Consider the following 21,832-nt stretch of genomic DNA (forward strand, 5'->3'; position numbering starts at 1 on the left):
TGGCACACTTGCCTGACCACCATCCCTTCCACTGGTGGACAGGGCACACCCCTGGGTGTACCTGGGCTACAATTGCAATGACCTTTTAGAGATTCATCTCATCTCTACCTAGCTCTCAAATTTCTTATGTTTCTATAAGCAAGGAAACTTGGTTGGCAGGCCGCCAGCCAGTTTGCAACTTTAGAGTTGAAGCCTTATATATCATATAACAATGACAATATACTTCTCTTAGTCTTTATTGAGGAGTACCTTAGCTATGTAGTGATGATCAGTACCATAGTCCAGATTGCATATACCAGTATTTATTTAAGTAAATACTTAAATTAGATTAGATTTAGGTGATTAGAGATGGATTTGAATCAGGACACAAGGTCATGTGTTCTTCCAACGTGTTGCATGTTCTTCCACCCTTCCACAAGTTCAGAAGTATGTGGTCTTTGAGTCCATCCCTATTGGCATTTAAGCAAGATTTTGGTTTTCAGTTTCTCTGAATTAAGTTTATTTGTGTTATATTTCCCCTTTTGTCCTAAAAAGCAAATGGTAGATTAATTTTTAAAGGTGAGCACTGCATATTTCAGGGGAACCCATTTGTACGAAACAAAACAATGTTCCAAGTGAAACATCATTTGCTCTCAACTTTCTACCTGAAGATTCATTTATACATCGATATATGCTCCTGAGAAGATAACTTCAGGACTAGGCAATTCATATAATATCTTCTGGGATATTATAGCTAAATCCCCCTTCCAAGACTACTGCCTTACATAATTCTAATTATTATATGGTCTTTCCAGATATCAAAAAATTGATTGGCTATGCCTGCTTTTGTAAATAATTCCTTTCAAATCGATGCACAAATATGTTCCATCGGTTTATTCATTATGACTTTGGAGCTGGTCAAATTTCCACTTTGTGTTAGGAATCATCTTGGATATGACTTAGTCTCATTGTTTCATCAAGGACAGTCGCTCCTAAAGAGCAGGGTTTAAGGTAGCTAACAGAAGAATCTATTCCATACAAGTCCCAATATTATGGAAGTAGTGAATGCCATTATATTTGTATTTAGCTTTATTTCTCATTTTAAGTTGTAGTCAATTAAGTGAAAAAGAATATTCTTTTAGCTACTTTAGCATCAGTACATTTTTGTGGTATACTGGTTGGCAGTGTTCCAGGTCTTGTAATTTTATTATATCTCCTGGTATAGTATGTCTCTTAAATTTCCATCTCCATTGTATAAGAATCTCAGGTTTCATTTTTTTTAAAGTAAGCTAATAGCCCTAGTAGAGAGAGGCCTGTGAATATAAACCTTACAGGCAAATAAAAATAACTCAAATTCTCATGATTTATAAACCAACCTCCTGATTTTGGAGCATGACGCAATTTTAGATTGGTTGGGGTGGCAGTGCAACAGTTTTTGCTCCATTTACAAACTGGTGTATCATATGTATATATCTGATTTCAAATGTGGTATGGCATTCAACATTTTCAATTTGTTGCTATTGCCATGTTAAGCTTAAAGAAAATTCTGGGCCCAAAGAAGTCCAGTGGTGGGCAGGTTTGAAATATGGGTTAGGATCTGACTTTTGTGGTTCAGGTCCATCTGCATTATTTACTAGTTCTTTGAGATCTTAAAGCACTGATTGCATAAGTTGATTGCTGTGTTTGTTTTTTAATATTTGATGTATACTACAGTAATTACAGTACAGTTCTCAGCACTTCATATTATAGTGTTTGATTATCTAGAAAAAATGATTATACAGATTGATGATGAAGCTAATTCTGGATAATTGACATTATGCTTGATATGTATATGTTAATTTATTGCCTTTGTGGGTCATTGTGTTCAAGTCATTCTGCACTTTCCTCAAATGGTAGTTCTTAATTCTAGGAAGACTGTCTAATTATGAAACATTTTATCAAAAGGCTCAATGCATTCTGGGATTTCTCTTGTGATGCAACATGTGATGACCCCTGGAATATGTTGGAATTTGAGGACCGTGGATAAAAATATAATAATTTCATAAATCCTTTCCCGCTATCCCTGAATTCATTTCATTTAAGCAGGCCAACAGCCTTGGAGACCTTCCTTTCTGCTGTGCTGTGGTTCAGCTAATATTTCTAGGATAGTTATCAATCCCCCCTTGAACTTTATCAGATCACAGTTAATTGACAGAGCAAAGCTTTGTGAAATATTCCATGTATGAAGAATTTCATTACATAAGCAGTCCCAGTCCCTTAACAATACGCAGCGATAAGTGCTGAAATTATGTGATTGAATTCTTTTTTTTCCGAGTGTTGTCCAAACATTGATATGAAATTCAACAAATAGTATAGAGTGTAAAGTAAAAAAATTTTCAAGTATCTTTCATTTAAATTGTCTGTGGTACAGTTAGTAGATGGATTTGGAAATTTGATAATTGAGCAGAAAGTAGAAAAAGTGGACTTGCACCTCATAGACTAACTAAATCAGTTACACACACATATCTATATACACATACATACATGTTGCACAAAAGCGGTTCATTTCTCTGGAGGCTCGCAAAAATCACAGACACACAGTCATCAGTCGGCACAAAAGGTTCTTTTGTTTGCAAACAAGGTCAGAGTGGGGCATTGATGCCCAAATCAGCTTCTGACAAACTAATTGTGTTTGCAAGCGGAATTTATCTTCTCTCTCCTGAGCATGTGTGCAGACACCGGAACTCTTACAGCTACTTCCGTTTCATACAAGCATACTTGTAGTTACATCATTACATACATTGCATGTATAGTATAATTAGCTACTTAAGTATGCAGGGCGGAGAGGTAAATATGCATCAGCTTATTAAGCATGCTCAGAAACTACAACAGTTCGCCAAAAGTTCATACCCCAAGGCCACAGTCAATTGAATTCCAGCTTCTGCAATCAGCATGAGAAAGACTAAGGCATGAGAAAGACTAAGGCGGGGGAGGGGGAGAAAGGCGCCTTGGGCAGTATTTCTTTCTTATCAGGTGCAAGATGCAAGCTGCACATTTCTAACAATATTCCATTTCTAACATACATACATATATATGTGTAGAATAAGCTTTCGTGAGTTCAAGCTCACATCATCAGATGTCGTGAAAGGACATGCGCAGAGTACTATATAAAACGGAGAGAGTGATTTGAATACAAAAGACAGGAAGGGAGGGGGAAAGGTGTCGGGGGCAGTGCTGGGTAAGGTAAACAGGTAGGAACAAAGGTTTCACAAAATCTAATTAGGTAATGGGATAAGAATCTATAGTCCCTTTTTAAACCATTCTTAATGTAGCCCAGTCTGTGGATAAATTGTTCTGCAATTTCCCATTCAAATTAGTTTTTAAAGAGTTGCACCCTAAGAACACAGCTACCTGAGTTCAGTGATGACGGGTTTTGCCACAGGCCTTTGTATCTTTCTGGACTTGGTGTCAGATTGGTGTTTATTCACTCTTGCATGTAGGGGTCTGTTCAATATAGGGGTCTCACATTCTTACATATAAGGATCTGTCCATTGCAGACAGCAGATGGGTGCTGTAACCAGGTGGTGAGATATATGAAATTGGTGGAGATACTGGTGAACGAACCTTGGATATTATATTCCCTATTATTTAGTCTAGTAATTAAATGGACTGTATTGATGAGGGGGCACAGCTGGCATCTGTGTCTGTTGCAAGGCCTGGTTCTCAGTAAGAATGACAGTGAGGTAGCCTCTTGCCTGACAGATGCCATTTGAGATTGTGGTGGCTTCCTGTAAGCCAGAACAGGTTTGTCCCTTGTGACTACTTTAAGATATAGTCATCCTTTCAGGACGGGTTGGGATTCATTAATGATGCCTGACATGGTCAGGTTGAGGGCTGTAGGTAACAACCACGTCTCACCAACGGTCAATGAGCCCAACCCTTGGATTCTTCCATGGAACTGTTGAGACAGTAATCAAAATGTGGCCATTCAACCCTTTCTTCCCTAGGTAATTTTTTTCTCAATGGAGAGGGAGAAAAGTGAATTTTAATATCCAAATCCAAGTCTTCTATGAATCCAGCAGATTAAAAGCATAAGGAAATCTCTGGGGGAAAATAAAAAGTTATGAATGAAGAATAAAATATTTGTGGGCAAAAGTGCTGTTGTGTATAGAGAGCAGATGGGAAAATGTTGAGTTTGAAGTTTAAAAGACATGAATGTGAATCTCATTCAGTTCAGTGGGGGGAAGTGGTTTGGGTTTCCTTTCCGTGGAGGTTGGCTCCATTTGATGAATTGTTGAGATGTGCTATAAATGTTTAAGATTTATAGGAAAGGGTCCAAGGAATACTAATGACCAGTTAAAAATAGATAGGATAGGAAAATGTAAACTGACAAACAGAACATCCAGCATAACAATAACTTCATAATCATGCGGCTGTTGCCAACTGGAGATGGAAGACATGGCATGAAAATGAGTTTTTGTTATTCACATCTGAAAGTTAAAGGAGTCAGAGTGGAAACAGATGTTTTCTGAAACAATGTGTCAGAATAGTTCTAGTAACAGCCAATTGTCACTAGAACTGAGCAAATAACTCAAAGCTGGAGCTGGTTGCTGGTTGAAATATTTCCAGTGAAAGGTGGGGGGTGGGTTGGTTAAAACAATGGCATTTTTTTAAAGAAAAAAACAAACTTTTTTGTGAAAATATGTCACACTTTTAGTATAAATGCCATCCTTTTTTTCTGAAATTTAACCCCAAATGTTCTTGCTATCAAGGAAACATTTCTAGAAGTGGATTTGGTGAATCATTCTGGTCCAGGCCCAGCAGGATATAAAAGAGGACTCCCTGAGAGACTAGGGAGCCAGCAACCAAGGAGCCAGTGAACAGGGGCTGTAAACAGGGTATGCAATTTGCAGGCAGTTTGCTGGGAGCAATAGGAGCAAGGGGAAGAGAAGCCAGGCACCAGGCACCAGTTCCTGCCTAGGGAAGGTAAGTGATCCAGAGCTATCTGTGCCTTTGGCTTGCTGAGCATTGGTTTGGTGGGCTATGTGTGTTTGGTGCATGTGCTTTGAGAAGCTGGGAGTATTGCTGACTGAGAGATTGCTGATTGCTGAGCATAGGCTGTCAAAGGGGGAGGCTACTGGGGCTCATTCCCCACCCCCAAAACACCAGGGCAGCCTGGCCACAGGCTGCTGCAGTGGGTGGGAGAGGGGGTGTTGCTCACACTCAGGTACCCTGCACAGCCAGGATTGCAGCTGGCCCAGCAGACAGTGAGTTTCTTTATGACTACCTGAGCTTGGAGGGGGAAGGGGGGCGCAGATTGAGACTCCCACAGTGCAGGAAGGAGTGGGGCAGGGGCAGGGGTGAATCATTCCTGCCCTGCTCCCTCCTGCATTGTGGGATTTGTCATGTAACCCAGCCCAGCTGCGAATGGGGCCCCATCTGGGCTGGGTCATGGGACATTTGGAGCCCAGCAGCTTATCTAAAGGCACAGCAGGGGGGAGCCAGTGGGGTGGGCACATGGCTCTCTGATCTGTGCATGGGACAAGGGTGGGCTGCAGCTGTGGGCTGGGCTCTGCTCCCTGCTTCTGCACCTTGCTGCCACTGCTTTGAAGGTGGCGTGGCACAGCACCATGTGTGTCCTGCTGCTGGGTGGGCCAGGCAGTAAGGCAGGCCAGTCATAGTGCCACCACTGCCCGCCCCAAGCACAGTGTAGCACCTCCCCGCCACCAGGAACAGCCTGGTGCTGCCCTGGCCCCAGCCTTCGGCAGCAGTCCACCCTGTCCCACATGGATCCAGGGGCATGCACCCCGCCGCCTGCCAGCATCAGTGCAGTGGTGGGAGCTACCACCACTCCCAGTGTCCCCCAGATGAGCCATGGCTATGTCCCAAACCCTGCCCTATCCCACCCCAGCTGTGCAGGGCCTGGCAGTGTGGGCACATGGGCCCTGGGGGCTCTGTCACCTCTGGCCTGGTGGTGCAACTGAGGCTGGCCCCACTCTGGCCCTTGGCTCTGGGCCCCCTCAGGCAGTGCAGGGATGGGGCTGGAGGGCAGTGGATTCATTGATGTAGGAGGCACCAGTGCTGGGCAACAACCCTGGGCATAGGGAAGGGGCGGCTGCATGGGCACAGGGGGCCACAGCTCTGATCCCAATCCCAATCCTGGGCCTGGTGTGGCTTGGATCAGCTCCCTCCCCATCCCTACCTGGTCCCAGCCACACTCCCTCTCCTCTGCCGGCCCTTTCCTCTCCTCCCACCGCTTCCCCCACCAACTTTTCTGCCTGGAGGGGCACATGGATGCATGCGCACACATGCTCAGCTGCCCCCCACCACCGCAATTTTTTTCTCTCTCTGCCAAGTTGTTGAGTGAATGCTGCCTGGGCCTGACAGAAGCCCTAATGAGGGGACAGAGCCAGTCCAGGCCCAGCAGGGTATAAAAGGGGGAGCAAACAGGAAGCTGGTGACCAAGGAGCCAGCAATCTGGGAATGCAAACAGAGTAGGCAATTTGCAGGTCAGTTTGTAAGGCAGTTTGACCCCCACTTTTTGAGGGGATAGCCTTGAGCTTGATGTGAGGAAGCAGGGAAAAAGGAAACTTTTGGGGCCAATGAACAGTAAACAGGCCAGCTTCCAAGCAAGTTTGCTAGGGAAAGTGTGCTTGAAAGAACAGCAGTAGGAGAAGGCAGATTAAGAGACCAAGGGAGATGGCTGGAAGACATTGTAATGCCAGAGCCACTGTCACTGCCTCTGCTTGTGCCTGTGAGGTTCTGTCCAGGCAGACCTGCTCACCAATGAGGCTTTCACCCACGTCTGGTTTGGCACTGTAGGGACTGTGGCTTGTAGGTTCCTTCCAGTGAGAGGCAGGACAGGGGGTGCCTGGGCTGTGAGCAGTGCCTCCTAGTGCTGTCTCTGGGAACAGGCAACAGAGTTACAGGAAGAGGTGGTGAGGCACTGAAGCATCCTCTGCCATGAGGAATTCATAAATTTGGTGCTGAAGGAGATCTCTGGGACTCTGGAGGAAGAACTGCAAGAAACAGTGCTAGAGAAGAGAGAGGACATGGACTCCCAGGTGGGTGGCAGCTGGAAGCTTGTGACCTGTGGCAGCAAGCAGAAATCTTTACCTCCACCTGCACCAGTTCATCTGGAGAAGAGATATGGAGCCCTAGCAACAGAGAGGGAAGAGCATGTTCCATTGGTGGAGGAGGACAGGCCAGGCCTCCCCAAGATGGGAAGGATCGAGACCACCGCCATCAAGTGATGGGTGGTGGTGGCTGGAGACTCACTTCTGCAGGAGACAGAGGGAACCATCTGCTGACCTGACCTGTTGTCTTGGGAAGTCTGCTGCTTGTCCAGAGCCTGAATCTGAGATGTCACAGAGGGATTACCAAGACTCATCCGGCCCTCTGAGTACTATCTTATGTTACTCATCCAAGTGGACACCAATGATACTGCAAGGGGAGACCCTCCGCAAATCAAAAGTGACTACAGGGCTTTGGGTGCAAGGGTGGGGGATGGGGGGGGGCATCTAGGGCTCAGGCTGTGTTCTCTTCGATCAAGAGAAAGGGCTGGGGCAGGAACAGGTGCATCCTGTAGATCCGTACCAGCAGGGCTGGCCTGTCCTATGCTGCGAGCCCTGTGCAGCTGGCTGTTTACTCCTGCCTTCCCCTGCTGCTGGCTCTTGCGGCTGCTCGCCATTCCCCTGCTGCCAACACCGATGCAAGGGCAAACTGGGCAAGTGCCATGGGGCCCCTTCCAATTCAGGGACCCCGGATCCTTCCCAGCAGGGAAGTGAAAGCTGCAGTGTTAAACTCGGGGCCCATTTTGGGTACCAAGTTTAAAACTGCAGCTTTCATATTTGCTTCCCTGGCAGCAGGACCCCTCCTCCAGCAATGGGTCTGGGGGAGGAGGAGAAGGGCTGGGGTCTTGCATGAAGAGCTGTGCCTGGGGGCCGGGTGGTGCTGCATCTGGGGGGAGGAGGCCGAGCCAGACTGGGAGAGCCGTGCCTTACCTGGAAGGTGGTTGGGGCTGGGCTGGCTGGGCCAGAAGTGCTGCAGCATGCTTTGTTTTGTGGGCTGCAGTACTAGGAGGGCCTTGAGGGCTACAGCCCCCAAATTCATGTTAGCACTCCCCCCCCTGCAGCTGAGCTACCCCTCCCAGGGCCACAGCCTGCCCGCAGAGACACGGCACTGCACTCCCTGCTCAACACGGGCATGGCTGGGCAGCAGCTCCCTGTATGTAAGTGTAACGTGTGGTGGGGGAGGGCGTGAGACTGAGCTGTGGGAGGTGGAGGGGAGAGGGGAGAGGGCTGTCTGTCTCTGTGTATATCTGATAGCTTTTTATTAGAGCAACTAGATAGTTAGAAACATTTTTCTTGGCAAGTTTTTAGGTTTAAAAACCCTTCGGCAGGCTGAGGAAGCATCTGCAATTGATGTGTGGTCTTCCTGGATGGAAAGAACAGTAAAGAGGCTAGAGGCTGGGCTGCATGCAAGAAGGGCAATCAGCAAAGTTGTAAATTGAGGAGTCAGTGGGTGAGAGACAGATGGTATGGCGGGGAAGGGGGATGAATGTAGCAGGTAAAAGTGGAGAGGTACTTTGGGAGTCAGATGTCAAGCAGGTTATAATGCGTCATAAATCCAAAGTCTATGTTTAGTTCAGGGATGTACTTGGTAGCCGTGTTGGTCTGAGATGAGAAGGAATACAAAAATCTAGAACTCTTGGTTCCAAAATGATACCTTTTATGAGACCAACTGGGAAATTACAAGAAAACTCTCCTTTTCTGCAAGCTTTTGGGGTCAAAGGTCCTTCATCAGGCTCTGGGAAAAGTATAGGTGGTAAAAAATCCCCATAGGTAGGAAATAAACTTCTTTTTTACACAGAGGGAGCTGGAGACGGAAAGCTGTCCCTCTGGGTCCAGCTTTTTCTTGTGATTTCCTAGTCGGTCTAATGAAAGTTATAATTGTGGAACCAAGAATTCTAGATGTTTGTATTTCTTCTTGTTGCATACCAACGTGGCTACCAAGTACATCCCTGAAACATGGAAGATGCTGAATTTTAGCCAATTTTGGATTTTAAACTTCATTTCACAGCAACAAGAAAGATTTTTTATCTCCCTGGCTGCCATGTGACACCTCCAGGAAGGAATTTTACTTAATCTACATTCCAAAGAGCAACTCAGCACAACTCTCAAAGACACTCTCATGGAGGCTGAAGATCGTTCAATCCAAGAAGAAGGATTGCTAGGAAGACATGAGATCCACCTGACAAAGAGAGGGAAGAGCATCTTCACAGACAGGCTCATTAACCTGGTGAGGAGGACTGCCTCTCTGCTCAGTTCAATTTTAGTATGTGTTGCCGAAGCAGTACAAGCTGCCTGTGTTTCTCACAAGTATTTCATACTTTTGTAGACAATTTTACTAGAGCTGGCACATCAAGTATATCTGTGGAGAGGGTAAGTAGGATTCTCTTCTATGATCAGCCGAATTGCCAGCTAAGTTTCAATATCAAACTCCTTGTTACTGGTGGGAACTGTGGTGGCAGAAAGAACACAGCCGGACTTCTCAGATCAAAGCTGAGTTTGCAAGCCAGTTACTTGAAAGACCACGTAAATGAGCAAGTTTTGTCCACTGGATCTGGAATCCATCGAGCGGGAATAAATCTAGAACCACCCCTATGTTGGTTTGATTTTCTTAGCCCTTAATCTAACTGTACTTAACGAAACTCCTGTAGTGTAACTAAGTGCAATGGCAATAAACTACTGGCATGTGTAGCCCAAGGGGGTGAAGGGTTATGATTACTTAATTTTCATAAAATGCTAATTCTACATGTGTGCCACTATCATGTTCTTCTTTTGTTAATGCTTCCCCAGCTATGGTATGCTATGCAGGTGGGCAGCTTCTTTTTTGCCCATAAAAATACCTACAAAAGGAAACTATATTGGGAAATTATGAAGCAATACATGAAGGTTGGAAGTATAGAGACATGTTGCCCTGAAGCACCTAGAAGTTACTGCAAAATGGGATGAGGGACTCAGGGGCAGTAACTAAAAACAGTTTGGCTCAGGGGTGGGCAATTGTTTGGCTCTGCGGGCCACATAGGGAGTTTTGGTCACCAACTGACTCAGTGTCTGTTGCCCATGTGAAACAGCTCACTAAAACTCCATAAGCATCCCCATCCTGTCTGCCTGGCTGTGCACCCTGACTGCATAGGGTGGTGATGGGGCAGAGCCATGATCTGTTCTCTGTGTGCCCCTGCCTTCAGAACTGGCACATGTGAGCAGTAGATCACAGCTCCACTCTATGCTCAGCCACGATGGGGCCATGGGCAGGCAGGGAGCAGAATCTAGGAGTGGAGCAGGTGGGGCTGGGGCCAGGATTGTGGGGCCCCAGTCCCATGCTGTAACCACCCCACAATCCTGGGGTTTTCATGGAGACTGGCCAGGACCTGTGCAGGCAGGGTGCACGGCCAGGTAGACAGGATGGGGCTGCAGGCACGCAGGGAGCTGCATCCGGGGCTGGGATCTTGGGGCAGTAACAGTGTGGGGCTGTGCACCCTGTCCACATGGGTCCTGCCTCTGGCAGTGGATGGGGGGCCAATTCACTGGGGTGCCTGGGCAGCAGGGCTGGGTCTAGACGCAACAGCATCCAGAAGGAACCACTGCCACGAGGGCTGCTGGGAAGTGAGTTTGGTTGCCCCCTCACCCCAGCCCCACTGTGCACCCAGGGGTGCCAGGACCAGTTGCACTCACATCAGGCTGCCCCTTGTGCCTGGGCTGGGCAGGACTGAGGGACCTGCCACAGGCTGGACAACATCCCTTGCTGAGCTGGATCTAACCCGTGGGCTGTATTTTGCCCACCCCTTGTCTAGCTACTGAGACCAGAAAAAAATTTCCTTCTTTCTCTTTCTTCCCCACTCTCAATTAGGTGTTACTGACTGTTTTGGCTTGTGTTTTTTCCCCTCCATTTGTTCTCTTGCAGGAGAAGATAAAATTCAACCTGTGCATTGTTTATTTTTTTAGTATTATGATCTACTAATAACATCAAAGTATTATGAAGCACTGAGATAAGCTGAGGCAGTTCAAAAATGGTTCCCAACAGGGGTGCTACCAAATTGTTATTACCAAAGTATTATTACTAGATAATAATTGTTTACACTCCTTCCTCTGTTTCTAAAAATCACTATTATGTGCTAACCCCACTGTTCCCCTTATGAAAGTATGTCACTCTGTCAAGAGGTAGTAGCTATCTGAGATCTTGCAGGTTGGCTTCCTAATGGAGGTAAAATAGAGGCACAGAATCTGAGTATTTTAAAAATGTATTTTGCTTTATTGCACCAGTCCTGGCACAAGATGACTGAACAGCAGGCAGGCAACTATCTCCTCCAGGTATCCTAGCCAGTTCAAGTGTTCACTTCCAACTTGAGATGAGTCTGCTTCAAGAGTTAACCCTAATGAGAGTCCAAGGCAAAGAGCAATGTGTGCCACTTTTATGTGCTTCTTTTGTTAATGCTTCCCTAGCTATGGTATGCTATGCAGGTGGGCAGCTCCTTTTTTGCCCATAAAAATACCTACAAAAGGAAACTATATTGGGAAACGATGAAGCAATACATGCAGGTTTGAAGTATAGATCATATTTGATGAGAGAGGCAGTGAGCTGCTGGGAAGGGATGGCCTCCACCTCTCTCTGCTGGGGAGGAGGCTCTTCTCAGCCAGACTGGCTGTCCTGCTCCACTGGGCTTTAAACTAAGTCTACTGGGGGATAGGGGCACTACTGCTACTGCTTGCCCTCTGAGCAACACTTGCAAAGCCAGCAGGCCAAGGCCCTCTAGGGAGCTCCCCCTCCCCCCCCAGCCCTGGAATGCTCTGCAGGCAAGGCAGGGGCCCCCAAAAGGACACTTACTTGTTTGTACATGAATGCCAGTAGCTTGGGGAATAAATAGGAAGAACTTATCTTCCCACTTAACACAAGTAAATATGATGTCATAGGGATAACGGAGACCTGGTGTGACTCCACCCATGACTGGGCCACAGGTATAGATGGGAATACCTTGTACAGGAGAGATCAAGTGGACAAAATGGGCTGGGGTGTAGCTCTCTAGATCAAGGAAAGCTACGTGTCCTTGCAAGCTGACATTGGCACTCAGGGTGGACGATTGGAGACCCTCTGGGTAAAAATCCATGGGGAACACAGCACAGGGGACACAATGGTGGGAGTCTATTACAGACCTCCCACCCAGGTTCAATAACTTAACCAGGAGTTCGCCAGGGAATTGGCCAAGGCCGCACGCTCCCAGCCCATGGTTGTCATGGGAGACTTCAACTACCTGGACATCTCATGGGAAGAGCACTCAGCAAAATCTGAATGGTCACAAAGTTTTCTCACATGTGTGGATGACCTGTATCTGATGCAAGAAGTCTACAGACCCATGAGAGGTAAAGCACTGCTCGACCTGGTACTGGCAATGGGGGATGACCTTATCAGCAACCTAACGATAGAAGGGAAGCTGAGTGACAGTGACCACGAGCTGATCACCTTCACCATTCACCGTAAAGCTGAAAAGTCAGTCAGCAATACAGAAGTCCTCAACTTCAGGAAAGATGACTTTGACAAGCTCAGGAAGCTTGTCAGTGAGGCCCCAAGGGACCATGACCTAAAGGGGAGGGGAGTTCAGGAAAAGTGGTTGCTTCTCAAGGTAGTGATCCTGGATACACAAGCAAAATCTATCCCATCTCAGAGGAAAGGCAGCAAAAGGGCACAGCAGCTCCCATGGCTCTGCAGGGAACTAGTGGACCTCCTGCATCTAAAAAGAAAGACCTACAAAAGATGGAGGATGAGATCCACCTCCAAGGAGGAATATTCTGCACTGGTCTGGACCTACAGAGAGCAAATCAGAAAAGCCAAGGCTGAGACTGAACTCCTACTGGATACAAGTATCAAGGATAATAAAAAGTCCCTTTTTTAGATATGTGGAGAGCCAGAGGAAAAGCAAGGGCAACATTGGACCCCTGCTAAACCGGATGGGACAACTGACAACCAACAACCGATGCCCATGAAAAAGCCAACTTGCTAAATGGGTACTTTGCGTCAGTCTTTCACCAGTCCCTGCTCATTACGGGACAGGAACGCCTGGGTGAGGGAGATTCCTTACCCTCCATTAATGCTAACCTTGTGAAGGAACACTTTGAGAGGCTGGATACCTTCAAGTCAGCCGGCCCTGACAGCTTACACCACAAGGCACTCAAGGAGCTGGCGAGCATCATAGCCCAGCCCCTGGCATGGATCTTCGAGAACTCCTGGTGCTCTGGTGACGTGCCTGAAGACTGGAAGAAGGTCAATGTGGTGCCTATCTTCAGGAAGGGGAGGAAAGTGGATCTAGCAAACTACAGGCCCATCAGCCTGACCTTTATCCTGGGAAAGATCCTAGAAAATATTATCAAAGAGAACATTCTCAACAGACTGGCCAATGGCAAAATACTGAGGGATAGACAGCATGGGTTTGTCATGGGTAGGTCTTGCTTGACCAATCTTATTTCCTTTTATGACCAGGACAAGGAGAAAGAGATTGATGTTGTATATCTTGACTTTAAAAATGCCTTTGATTTGGTATCCCATGATCAGCTCTTGGCAAAACTGGCCAACTGCAGCCTCAGCTTCTCCACAATCCGCTGGCTGGGGAATTGGCTACGTGGTCAGACCTAGAGAGTGGTGGTTGATGGAAGTCAATCATTGTGATGCCCTATGACCAGTGGGGTCCCTCAAGGCTCTGGCCTTGGGCCTATATTGTTCAACATCTTCATTAGTGATGTGGACATTGGTGTCAGAAGTGGATTGGCCAAATTCACTGATGACACCAAACATTGGGGTAAAGTGTCCACACCTGAGGACAGGAGGGCAATCCAGGCTGACTTTGACAGGCTCAAGAAATGGGCAGATGAGAACCTGATGGCCTTTAACACCAAAAAAATGCAAGGTTCTCCACCTTGGGAGGAAAACCCTGTAGCATCCTTATAGGCTCGGCAGTGCTACACGGGCTAGTACTTTGGATGAAAGGGACTTGGGGGTCATGATTAACACAAGATGAACATAAGTCTTCAATGTGATGCTGCAGCTAGTAAAGGAAGCAAAACACTGGCTTGCATCCATACATGCTTCTCAAGCAAATCCCAAGATGTCATTCTCCTGTTGTACTTGACCTTGGTGAGGCCGCAGCTGGAGTACTGCATCCAGTTTGGGGCTCCACAATTCAAAAAGGACATGGAGAAGCTTGGGAGGGTGCAGAGGAGAGGCACATGTATAATCAGAGGTCAGGAAAACAGACCTTACAATGAGAGGCTGAAAGCTATGGGACTCTTCAGCCTGGAAAAGTGTAGGCTCAGGGATGATCTGGTGGCCGCCTATAAGTTTATCAGGGGTGCTAATCAGGCAAGAGTACCCAGTCCTACTGCCAATCTTCCTCATCCAACAAAACAGGTTCCACCTCCTAGCCCCCCGATAACTCTCCTCAAATGCTTGTTCCAGAAAGAGAGGTGGTGCATAAGGCAGTTAAAACTGTTTTGTGCGACTGTTTCCAGGAGAGCATGGTGGTGGGGAGGGTGAGACTGGGAATGACCACAGCAACAGCAGGTTGACTTCCCCCAGTTGAGAAGCACTAAGATATGCCAAGGGAATGCAGCAGTGGTTCTCAGCTGGGGTAGCTACTGAATTAAGAAAAGCTATGAAGGGGTGCCCTGACTCCAGAAGGGTTGAGAGCCAGCTATGTAAACATACACTAGGAAGTCAGATAATTGCTTATGACAGTACTCTTCCGGTACCTTCCATCCCAGGCCATGACTAACATTAAACTTAGTGCCCAATATAAGTGTCTCATGCACAGTGTGTCACATGTATGGCCTTCTCCATAAACCAAATGCAGTGCACCTGTGTCCATATAGCACTGCGAATGGACCAATTAGTACAGAGGTTGGCTAATTGGTGCATCTGGACTGGCACTAAAATACAGTTCTATTGCTTCTGCTTTAGGAGGCAGAACAGTACAGTGTGCTTTAGGGCACTGCTGCCAGACTTGGCACTTCACATGTCAACATGACCCTGTAAACTCAAGGAGCTTTGCAGACATAAACTTCGCTTCACAGGGCTGTGTTAAGTCTATATTATCCTCACCCCCTAGTTCTATCCTTGCTGCTGAGCCTTGCAGTTCATATGGGTTAGGGCGTCATGTTGCTCTTGTGAAATGTACCACTCATGCTGCACTGCTGCATGCTGATGAATATGAGCTTTTGTAGAGAGTTCATCACAACTTCAATGGCCAAGGAATGTAGTCATATTTCCTTTTGTCATAGTATTGGCTGGGCCATGGTGGAGTTTCCTGCAGCCCATGTCAGTGATCTGTGGATAATTGGTGGTTTGATTTTAAATTCTATTCTGCTTCCAGATACAACATTTGTTAGGGGTGATGACCCCGGTGACTGATTTGATGCATTTAACCTTTGGACTTGTATGTATTTTATGTCCACTGTGCTTTGCCAGGATTGCACAGAAATGCTACACCAGACTGCAGTGCCCAAAAGCAACTTAAAGTGAGTTCAGTACTCAGGAAATGGGTAGACTGTGAAGGAGATGCTCCACAAAACAGATGGCCAGTAACGGTGCTAGAATCCCCCATGCAGAAAAATCCATGCCCTCTTCACTATGGCTGCCTTGTAAGAGCTGCGCAGCCCAGTTTCAGACTGTTGTAATATAACTGATTTTAACTTTCACCTTTCTACTGACCACCTAGTCCATATGCATGTTCCCTGGAAATTCCTGATAGACTGGGTCTCTCTGGTTTTCTCCATGAAGAGCAGAGACCCAGGAGCTCTGGCAATGACTGCTGCCTGTGAGGATTTGATTCTGTAGCATCACTAGGAAAGGTTCATTAATGCTTCACAAAGGAAAACATCACTGGGATTTATCTACAGACCCTGTAGGGAAATCTTATTTCCATATTTTTTGACAAACACATAGGAAGTATGCTATGCTAAGTAACAAACATTAAAGGAGGAGGGTAAAAGAAATTCAATTTAAAACAGGTGTATACTCAGTTACTCCTACTCAGAATCCATAGTGCTATAAATACAAGCTGCATGGTGCTTTCAGAACTGTAGTTCTTTAAGACCTCTCAAGGGAAAGCATCATACCAAATTAATCTGCCATCAAGTGGAAATACTATATCATTTGCAGTTGCCAATGTACTGTATGAGCTGTAATTGCACCGCAGCAAATATCTGCTTTGAGTTCTTCATGATTTTAAATGTGGCCAATTGGGCATAAAAGAAAAATCAAAATGCAGAGCTGCTGTGTTGGATTTGGTATGAGCATTGCTAGTGTTTGATCTGCTCTGACGAGTCTGGTTTCTAGCTTCCGTACTTATAAAAAGAAAGATGGGGAATGTGATAAGAATGTGGGAGTAAGAACCAGGAGATCTAGGGTCCTTTCCTGGCATTCTTATTAATTTTTATTGCATCTGTGGGCAGCTTATTTTCTCTCTCGTTTCTCCATCTGTGAAACGGGAAGCAAAGCAACAGTTATTAGGCCTGTATGAAGTGGCTAGTATTCACTTCACATTTGGATTCAGCCGATTCAGCGCACAGTGATTTGATTTGGTGATTTGAATCACTGTCCCAAATCGATTCGGCTGAATCTGATTCGGCCATTCAGCTGCTGCCAAATCAGCCGAATCTCCAAATCACACAGGCCCCATCCCCTGCCCACTCTCCCAGCCCCAGCAATGGCTGCCCTGCCCACCCCAGCTCCCAGTTCTTTGGGGGAAAAAAGCCCCTACTCACCAGGTGCTGCTGGGGGGGGGTGATCCCTGCTGGCCCCCACTGCCCCGTGCAGCATAGTGGGGTTTGCCACGAGCCCCCCGACTCCCACCCCCCGCTCCTGCAGAGAAGCAGGCAGGGGATGGGGCCTGGCAGTCCTCTCCCCCCTCCTCTGGCCTCCCCTCTCTTGCCCCCTACTTACCTGCATGGAGTCTGGGACCAGCTCCCTGCTACAGCCACAGGGGACTGCCTGAATTGCCAAAGCTCTCCAAATCTTTTCCGAATTGATTTGAAGAGCTTTGAATCAATTTGGACCTTTAATTGGTCCCCTAATTCTATTTGGATTCAGAGATTTGGCCAGCAAATTGGGCCAAATCTCCTCTGAATCAAATCAGCACCCAAAGCTTTGCACAGCCCTAACACTTATCTCCATTGCAGAGGTCTTATGAACCTTCAGTTGCTTGAAGAGTGTAACTACGATTGAAAGACTGAAGAAATGGAAAAGATGACAATTCTGTAATATAACAGCAGAGATTACAAATTTTTTGTGGGCTCTGACTTGTGGATTAGCTTCTATCTCATGATTTGAGACCTCTGATATTGACTCATTAGGACCCACTGATCTTTGTAAGGCTGTCAGAGTAGGTGGAGTCCTGACTAACTCACAAGGTCTTGTTGCAGTCCTAATGAGTCTTCTAAGGCTAGTAAGTGGAGGGGGATGCCAATGAATGGGTTATATCCTCAGCTGTATAAACTAGTGTAACTCCAGTACAACTGCATAGACTTTCATTCACTGTAGAGCTGACACTATACGTGCAGGTTTTAAAAGCCACTTCTGGGAAACTTGCCCTTTTTCATGCAAACCTGGTCATGTTCTGTTTTGTAAAGTCCTATGGTTTAGATTTTTGGACATCAATTCCATTCATTTTATTTTTAATTTCACTCATGTGTACATGAAGTCCTTAGCCCAAGCTAGCCATGCATCCTTTAATTTTGAATCAAGACGAAAGTTCCCTGTCTTTGCTTCATGTACCATACTGATTGCCTCTTTATTTCATATGTCTTTGAATTGGCAAGCACATTGTCACTTAAATAAACTAGGACCCCTTTTTCTCATGACTTGTGCAATGAAAGTCCAGACAGAGTTCTCCAAACACAGTATCTTCCAGGTTTCTGCATCTTGCAGACATGCGGTCTTCAGAGGGGCAACCCAGTTCTCTTGTTTGGGAATCTGGAGATGCATCTGTAGCTAAAGCCTGAAGGAGTCTGTTCGTTCTAGCTGTTCTCTCCTTAATCGGATGTCCAGCTCCCGAAGTTGCCTGAGGAAGCCAGAATTGGGGCAGATTGCTCTGTGTTCACGCACAGTCTGAATTGCATCCACAAGGGACAAGCTTTCACAGATCATTAAGAAGGCAAGCACAAGAGTTGCTGATCGGCTGATCCCCATTGCACAGTGAACCAATACTTTGCCTAAAAAAAAATCAAAATTATCAGAGTTGGTGATTTTAGCCAGACAGAGCCTAGATGGATAAACACTGATGGAAAACTTACTGCAAGCAGGAGTTATAGACTTGAGTGAGTAGACTAGAAACAGTACCTGTGAAGGAGCGTTCTCAGATGGTTAGGGACAGAAAGACTCCTATTTCTGTTCTGCCCTTGGGGTTTGGGTTGAGTCCTGTGGCTCACTTATCAACCTGGCGGCACACCCAAGGGATTAGGGAGGCACATGAAACTGTACAGAGCCCCCACAGTACCAAACCCTGTGTAGGGCAGGATAGAAAGTAGCTGCCTCTGGTCTGGTACTTGCCACATTGTGCAGGTAAATGAGGAGTGGTTGAAGGGTATTATTCCTGGTAATGGAGCTAGATTAGCATGCAGGGAAGATGAACTGAATAGGAACCAAATGGGGCAGTGCAACCACATGTTGTCCTTCAGGACTCATTACAAAGTCCTAGTTCAACCCTTCACTCTTTTCTGTTTCACTTCTCTCACCCAGGGCAAAGGAAGAAATGCTTAGCTTGATAAAAACTCACTGAGTTGCAAAATTGAGAGAGAAACATAAGTAGAAAGTACGGGTCTAAGTAGTTCATGTTAGTAAAACATTCCATTAACAGAAGTATAGAAGGGGAAGAGGTTATTCCTGCTACTTGAAAAGTTTGATTTCAAAATTTCTAGCAAAAAGGGGACACAAATTAACAAACTACTTCCCCAATGTTCAGCCAGCTCTATTATTTATCATCCTACAATATTGAGGTCAAGACTTTTCACGAGGTACGACTATCTCATTGACTTCACTGTGACTGAAAATTTAAGTTATAAAATCTCTTTTTTATGGGGAAAGTAGGCCACACCTGTTGGAATACTTTTTCTTTTATAGCAAGGACTGTCCTGACACATCCAGGTCTTCCTTTCTGTGCTTTAAAACTGGATTACTGAATATCTTAAATTTCCCACAGTTCTCAATGTGAAACATGCAAACTATGTGAAGTACAGCATTGTAAATCTCAGGCCTACCCTGGAAAAACCCTCTCTAGGAATAAGAGGACAGATTACTTTCCACATCTGGTCTGAGCTTGATGTCTCTGTCCAGATTGCTAATAAAGCTGGCTGCAAAATGACAATTCCATTTTACAACAGCTTTTAAGATTTCAGCATCTTGTTTCTTTTCTGCAGCACTGGCATGAAAACAAAACCTTTTCTGAGGATTGTTTTGAAAGTGAATTGTCTGGAGATGATTGTAGGCTTGAAAAGTTCAAGTGATCTATCTTTGTCTGTCTGCCTCACATTTTCTTTCTTTGTCTCTCCGTCTGTCACTCTATCCCTGGAAGTGAACAGAGTCCACCCCAGACCTGAGAAATACTCACATCGAAAACATTGTCAAAATCATTATGCTGCCTTCGAACATTTCTGCTTGAACAAAAGAGTAGATTTGGACAAAAATATTGAAAAAGTTTGTCTCTGCTATAATCAGTAACAACAGGCCAGTCCTGCTAAGTGTGATCTTTGTTGTCCTGCATTCAGAGTTGAGAGTGCAACTTTATGAGTAGCAGTCAATCATCATACAGATCCTAGCTGAAACCAGTGGGGACGGGATGGGAATTTTAAGAAAGCTTGACTGAGACCTACTTATTTCACAAAGGCAACTAATCAGCTTTGGATAACCCTAAAGTTTGGGTCACAGCTGACCAGGGCCAGATGTGACTGCTTAATTTAGTTATAAATGGGTCTGTATCCAATTGCAGTTAGACACAGTTGATAAACCATGGGAGGTTTTTCACTACGGATAAAATTTTATATAACTCATTTGAAATATTGCAGAAAAAGAAAAATGTTCATGAAGACATCTTTATTTTTGACAGAGAAAACTTTAAGCAAATTTCTAGCTAAGCACTCTTTCCCTGGCTTTGTTAGATTCAGTTAAAATATATTACAAGTTATATTCAAAAGGCAAGAGGGAACCACTGATCTCAATGGAGCATAAAAAAATCCCATTTTGTCTCTCCTAGGTGGCAGAGTACAAATCTCTCAGTTGTTGCCAGCCTCAGAAATGTAGGGATATTAGAGGATGTGCATCTAAGCGTTTTCTCGGGGTGTATATAACTGTTTTGTTTGTGCCTGCAGCATCTTAGTTCCTCTATTATCAGGGATCAGGGCAAAACTATTCTTGTTGGTTGATGTCTTCGTAGCCAGCCGAACCCTCCTTGACTGCTGTGCCTGTCTTTCTGCTTGTTAATAACAAGTACTTTGTCCATTGCTTTTCCTCTCATATCCCATTTCCTTTGTGATGGAGCATTTATTTAAGGAGTTGTACCAACCATTCCCATTCTGCTTGATGATGATTACATAGTTCATGTCCAGAATGAAAGTGTGGGTGTGTTTTTAAAAGCTGCTTCTGGTCAGCAGGTTTGGTGATGTTTTAATTCTACAGTATGTGTGGTGACACAGCCACCTTTCATTATCCTGGTGTGGGAAACCTGAGCTCAGTCCTTAAATATATACGTGTCTTCAGCAGAAAGAAAGGGACAAATATAGGCTACCAGGAAGTCACAGAAGCTTAGTTCTGCTGATAATAGATAGGCTTTAGAAAGTGTGTTTGTTTTCAATTTCTTTTATCTTATCTCACATTTAAAAAAATAAAACAGCTGCTGCTTGTGTTATCACAATTTTTCTTTTCATGTCTAGATTTAGAGAACTAATTTGAGCTAAATAATGATTTCTTTTTTCCTGCTGATCAGATCTTTGTAGTTATCATGTAACTGATTTTCAAGGAGCTATGCAACCATTAGCACTTACGAGATGAGATCTATCCACTATTGAGTTGATAGGTCTCATCTTACTCTTCCCATTTTATAGCTCAGCCTGTACTAACACAGCTAAGCTATGACTGAGGACATGGCCAGACAGTTATGTACCCCACTGTAATTTACATTGGTTTTCTACATGGGAGTAAATTGTATCAGGATCAGAAACAAACAGATATGCAGTTAAACCAGGGTAGTTGCACTCGATATGTGGTTAGTATTGTGTTTTGCCACTAAGCAGCAGAATACAGGTAACAGCTTGTTTGCTTCAGCAAATGGCAGCACGGGGATTGATGTGGACAGGTGATGCCTATGTTGAGATAATCTATATCATTAGAATTTTATCCCTTTTCACTGAAAAAAATGGAGCCTTTCATAAAAAGCTAAGACATGGTGAGCTTGTTTGAAGATCTACTATCACTGTTGAAATGAGGCTAAATTCAATATCAGTTGATGGGTTGAGCTGAGCAGTGCCATCTGATGTCTAAGTGGGAGAGTAGCTTGATGTCTTGCTTGATATCTGTCAGGGCTTTCTGGCCTATGGCAGCCTTCATAGCCTCTGTCCTTCTCTCACAGCAGCCATGTGCTGCTGCTGCATATCCCAGCCTTCACCTGCCTGTAATGACTATTCTGTGCTCCCCTCAAAGGTATACATATCCACATGACCTTGAGCTGAGCAGGATCCACATGACCTTGAGCTGAGCAGGACAGAGAGGAAGGTGGTTTGGTTGGGATAGACAGAGCTGTGGGGCTGGGATTTGGGGGGGAGGTTGTGCGGAGTGG

The 21,832-nt window shown here is 45.4% G+C and overlaps 1 protein-coding gene and 1 long non-coding RNA gene across 5 annotated transcripts in view; one reads left to right on the top strand and one right to left on the bottom strand.

The window, feature by feature from the left end:
* The first annotated feature begins 4,755 nt into the window (after nucleotides 1–4,755).
* The window catches only part of LOC149859633 (uncharacterized), a 125,385-nt gene continuing 108,308 nt past the window's right edge, over nucleotides 4,756–21,832 (top strand). Inside the window, exon 1 of the long non-coding RNA XR_016443430.1 lies at nucleotides 4,756–4,944. This is a non-coding gene — a long non-coding RNA (uncharacterized LOC149859633). The remainder of the gene's footprint in view (nucleotides 4,945–21,832) is intronic.
* Nucleotides 17,768–21,832, bottom strand: part of LOC149859634 (dual specificity protein phosphatase 13B-like) — a 49,304-nt gene continuing 45,239 nt past the window's right edge. For 3 of the 4 annotated variants that reach the window (XM_090056627.1, XM_090056626.1, XM_090056625.1), the window contains one exon: nucleotides 17,768–18,218. In XM_090056627.1, the coding sequence (XP_089912753.1) occupies nucleotides 17,998–18,218 (221 nt within the window). In that variant the 3' untranslated portion in view covers nucleotides 17,768–17,997. The remainder of the gene's footprint in view (nucleotides 18,219–21,832) is intronic. The other variant, XM_090056628.1, reaches the window with a different exon arrangement.

Source organism: Crocodylus siamensis, chromosome 7 (assembly GCF_052110815.1).
Source record: "Crocodylus siamensis isolate JL-2025a chromosome 7, ASM5211081v1, whole genome shotgun sequence".
Taxonomy (NCBI): Eukaryota; Metazoa; Chordata; order Crocodylia; family Crocodylidae; genus Crocodylus; species Crocodylus siamensis.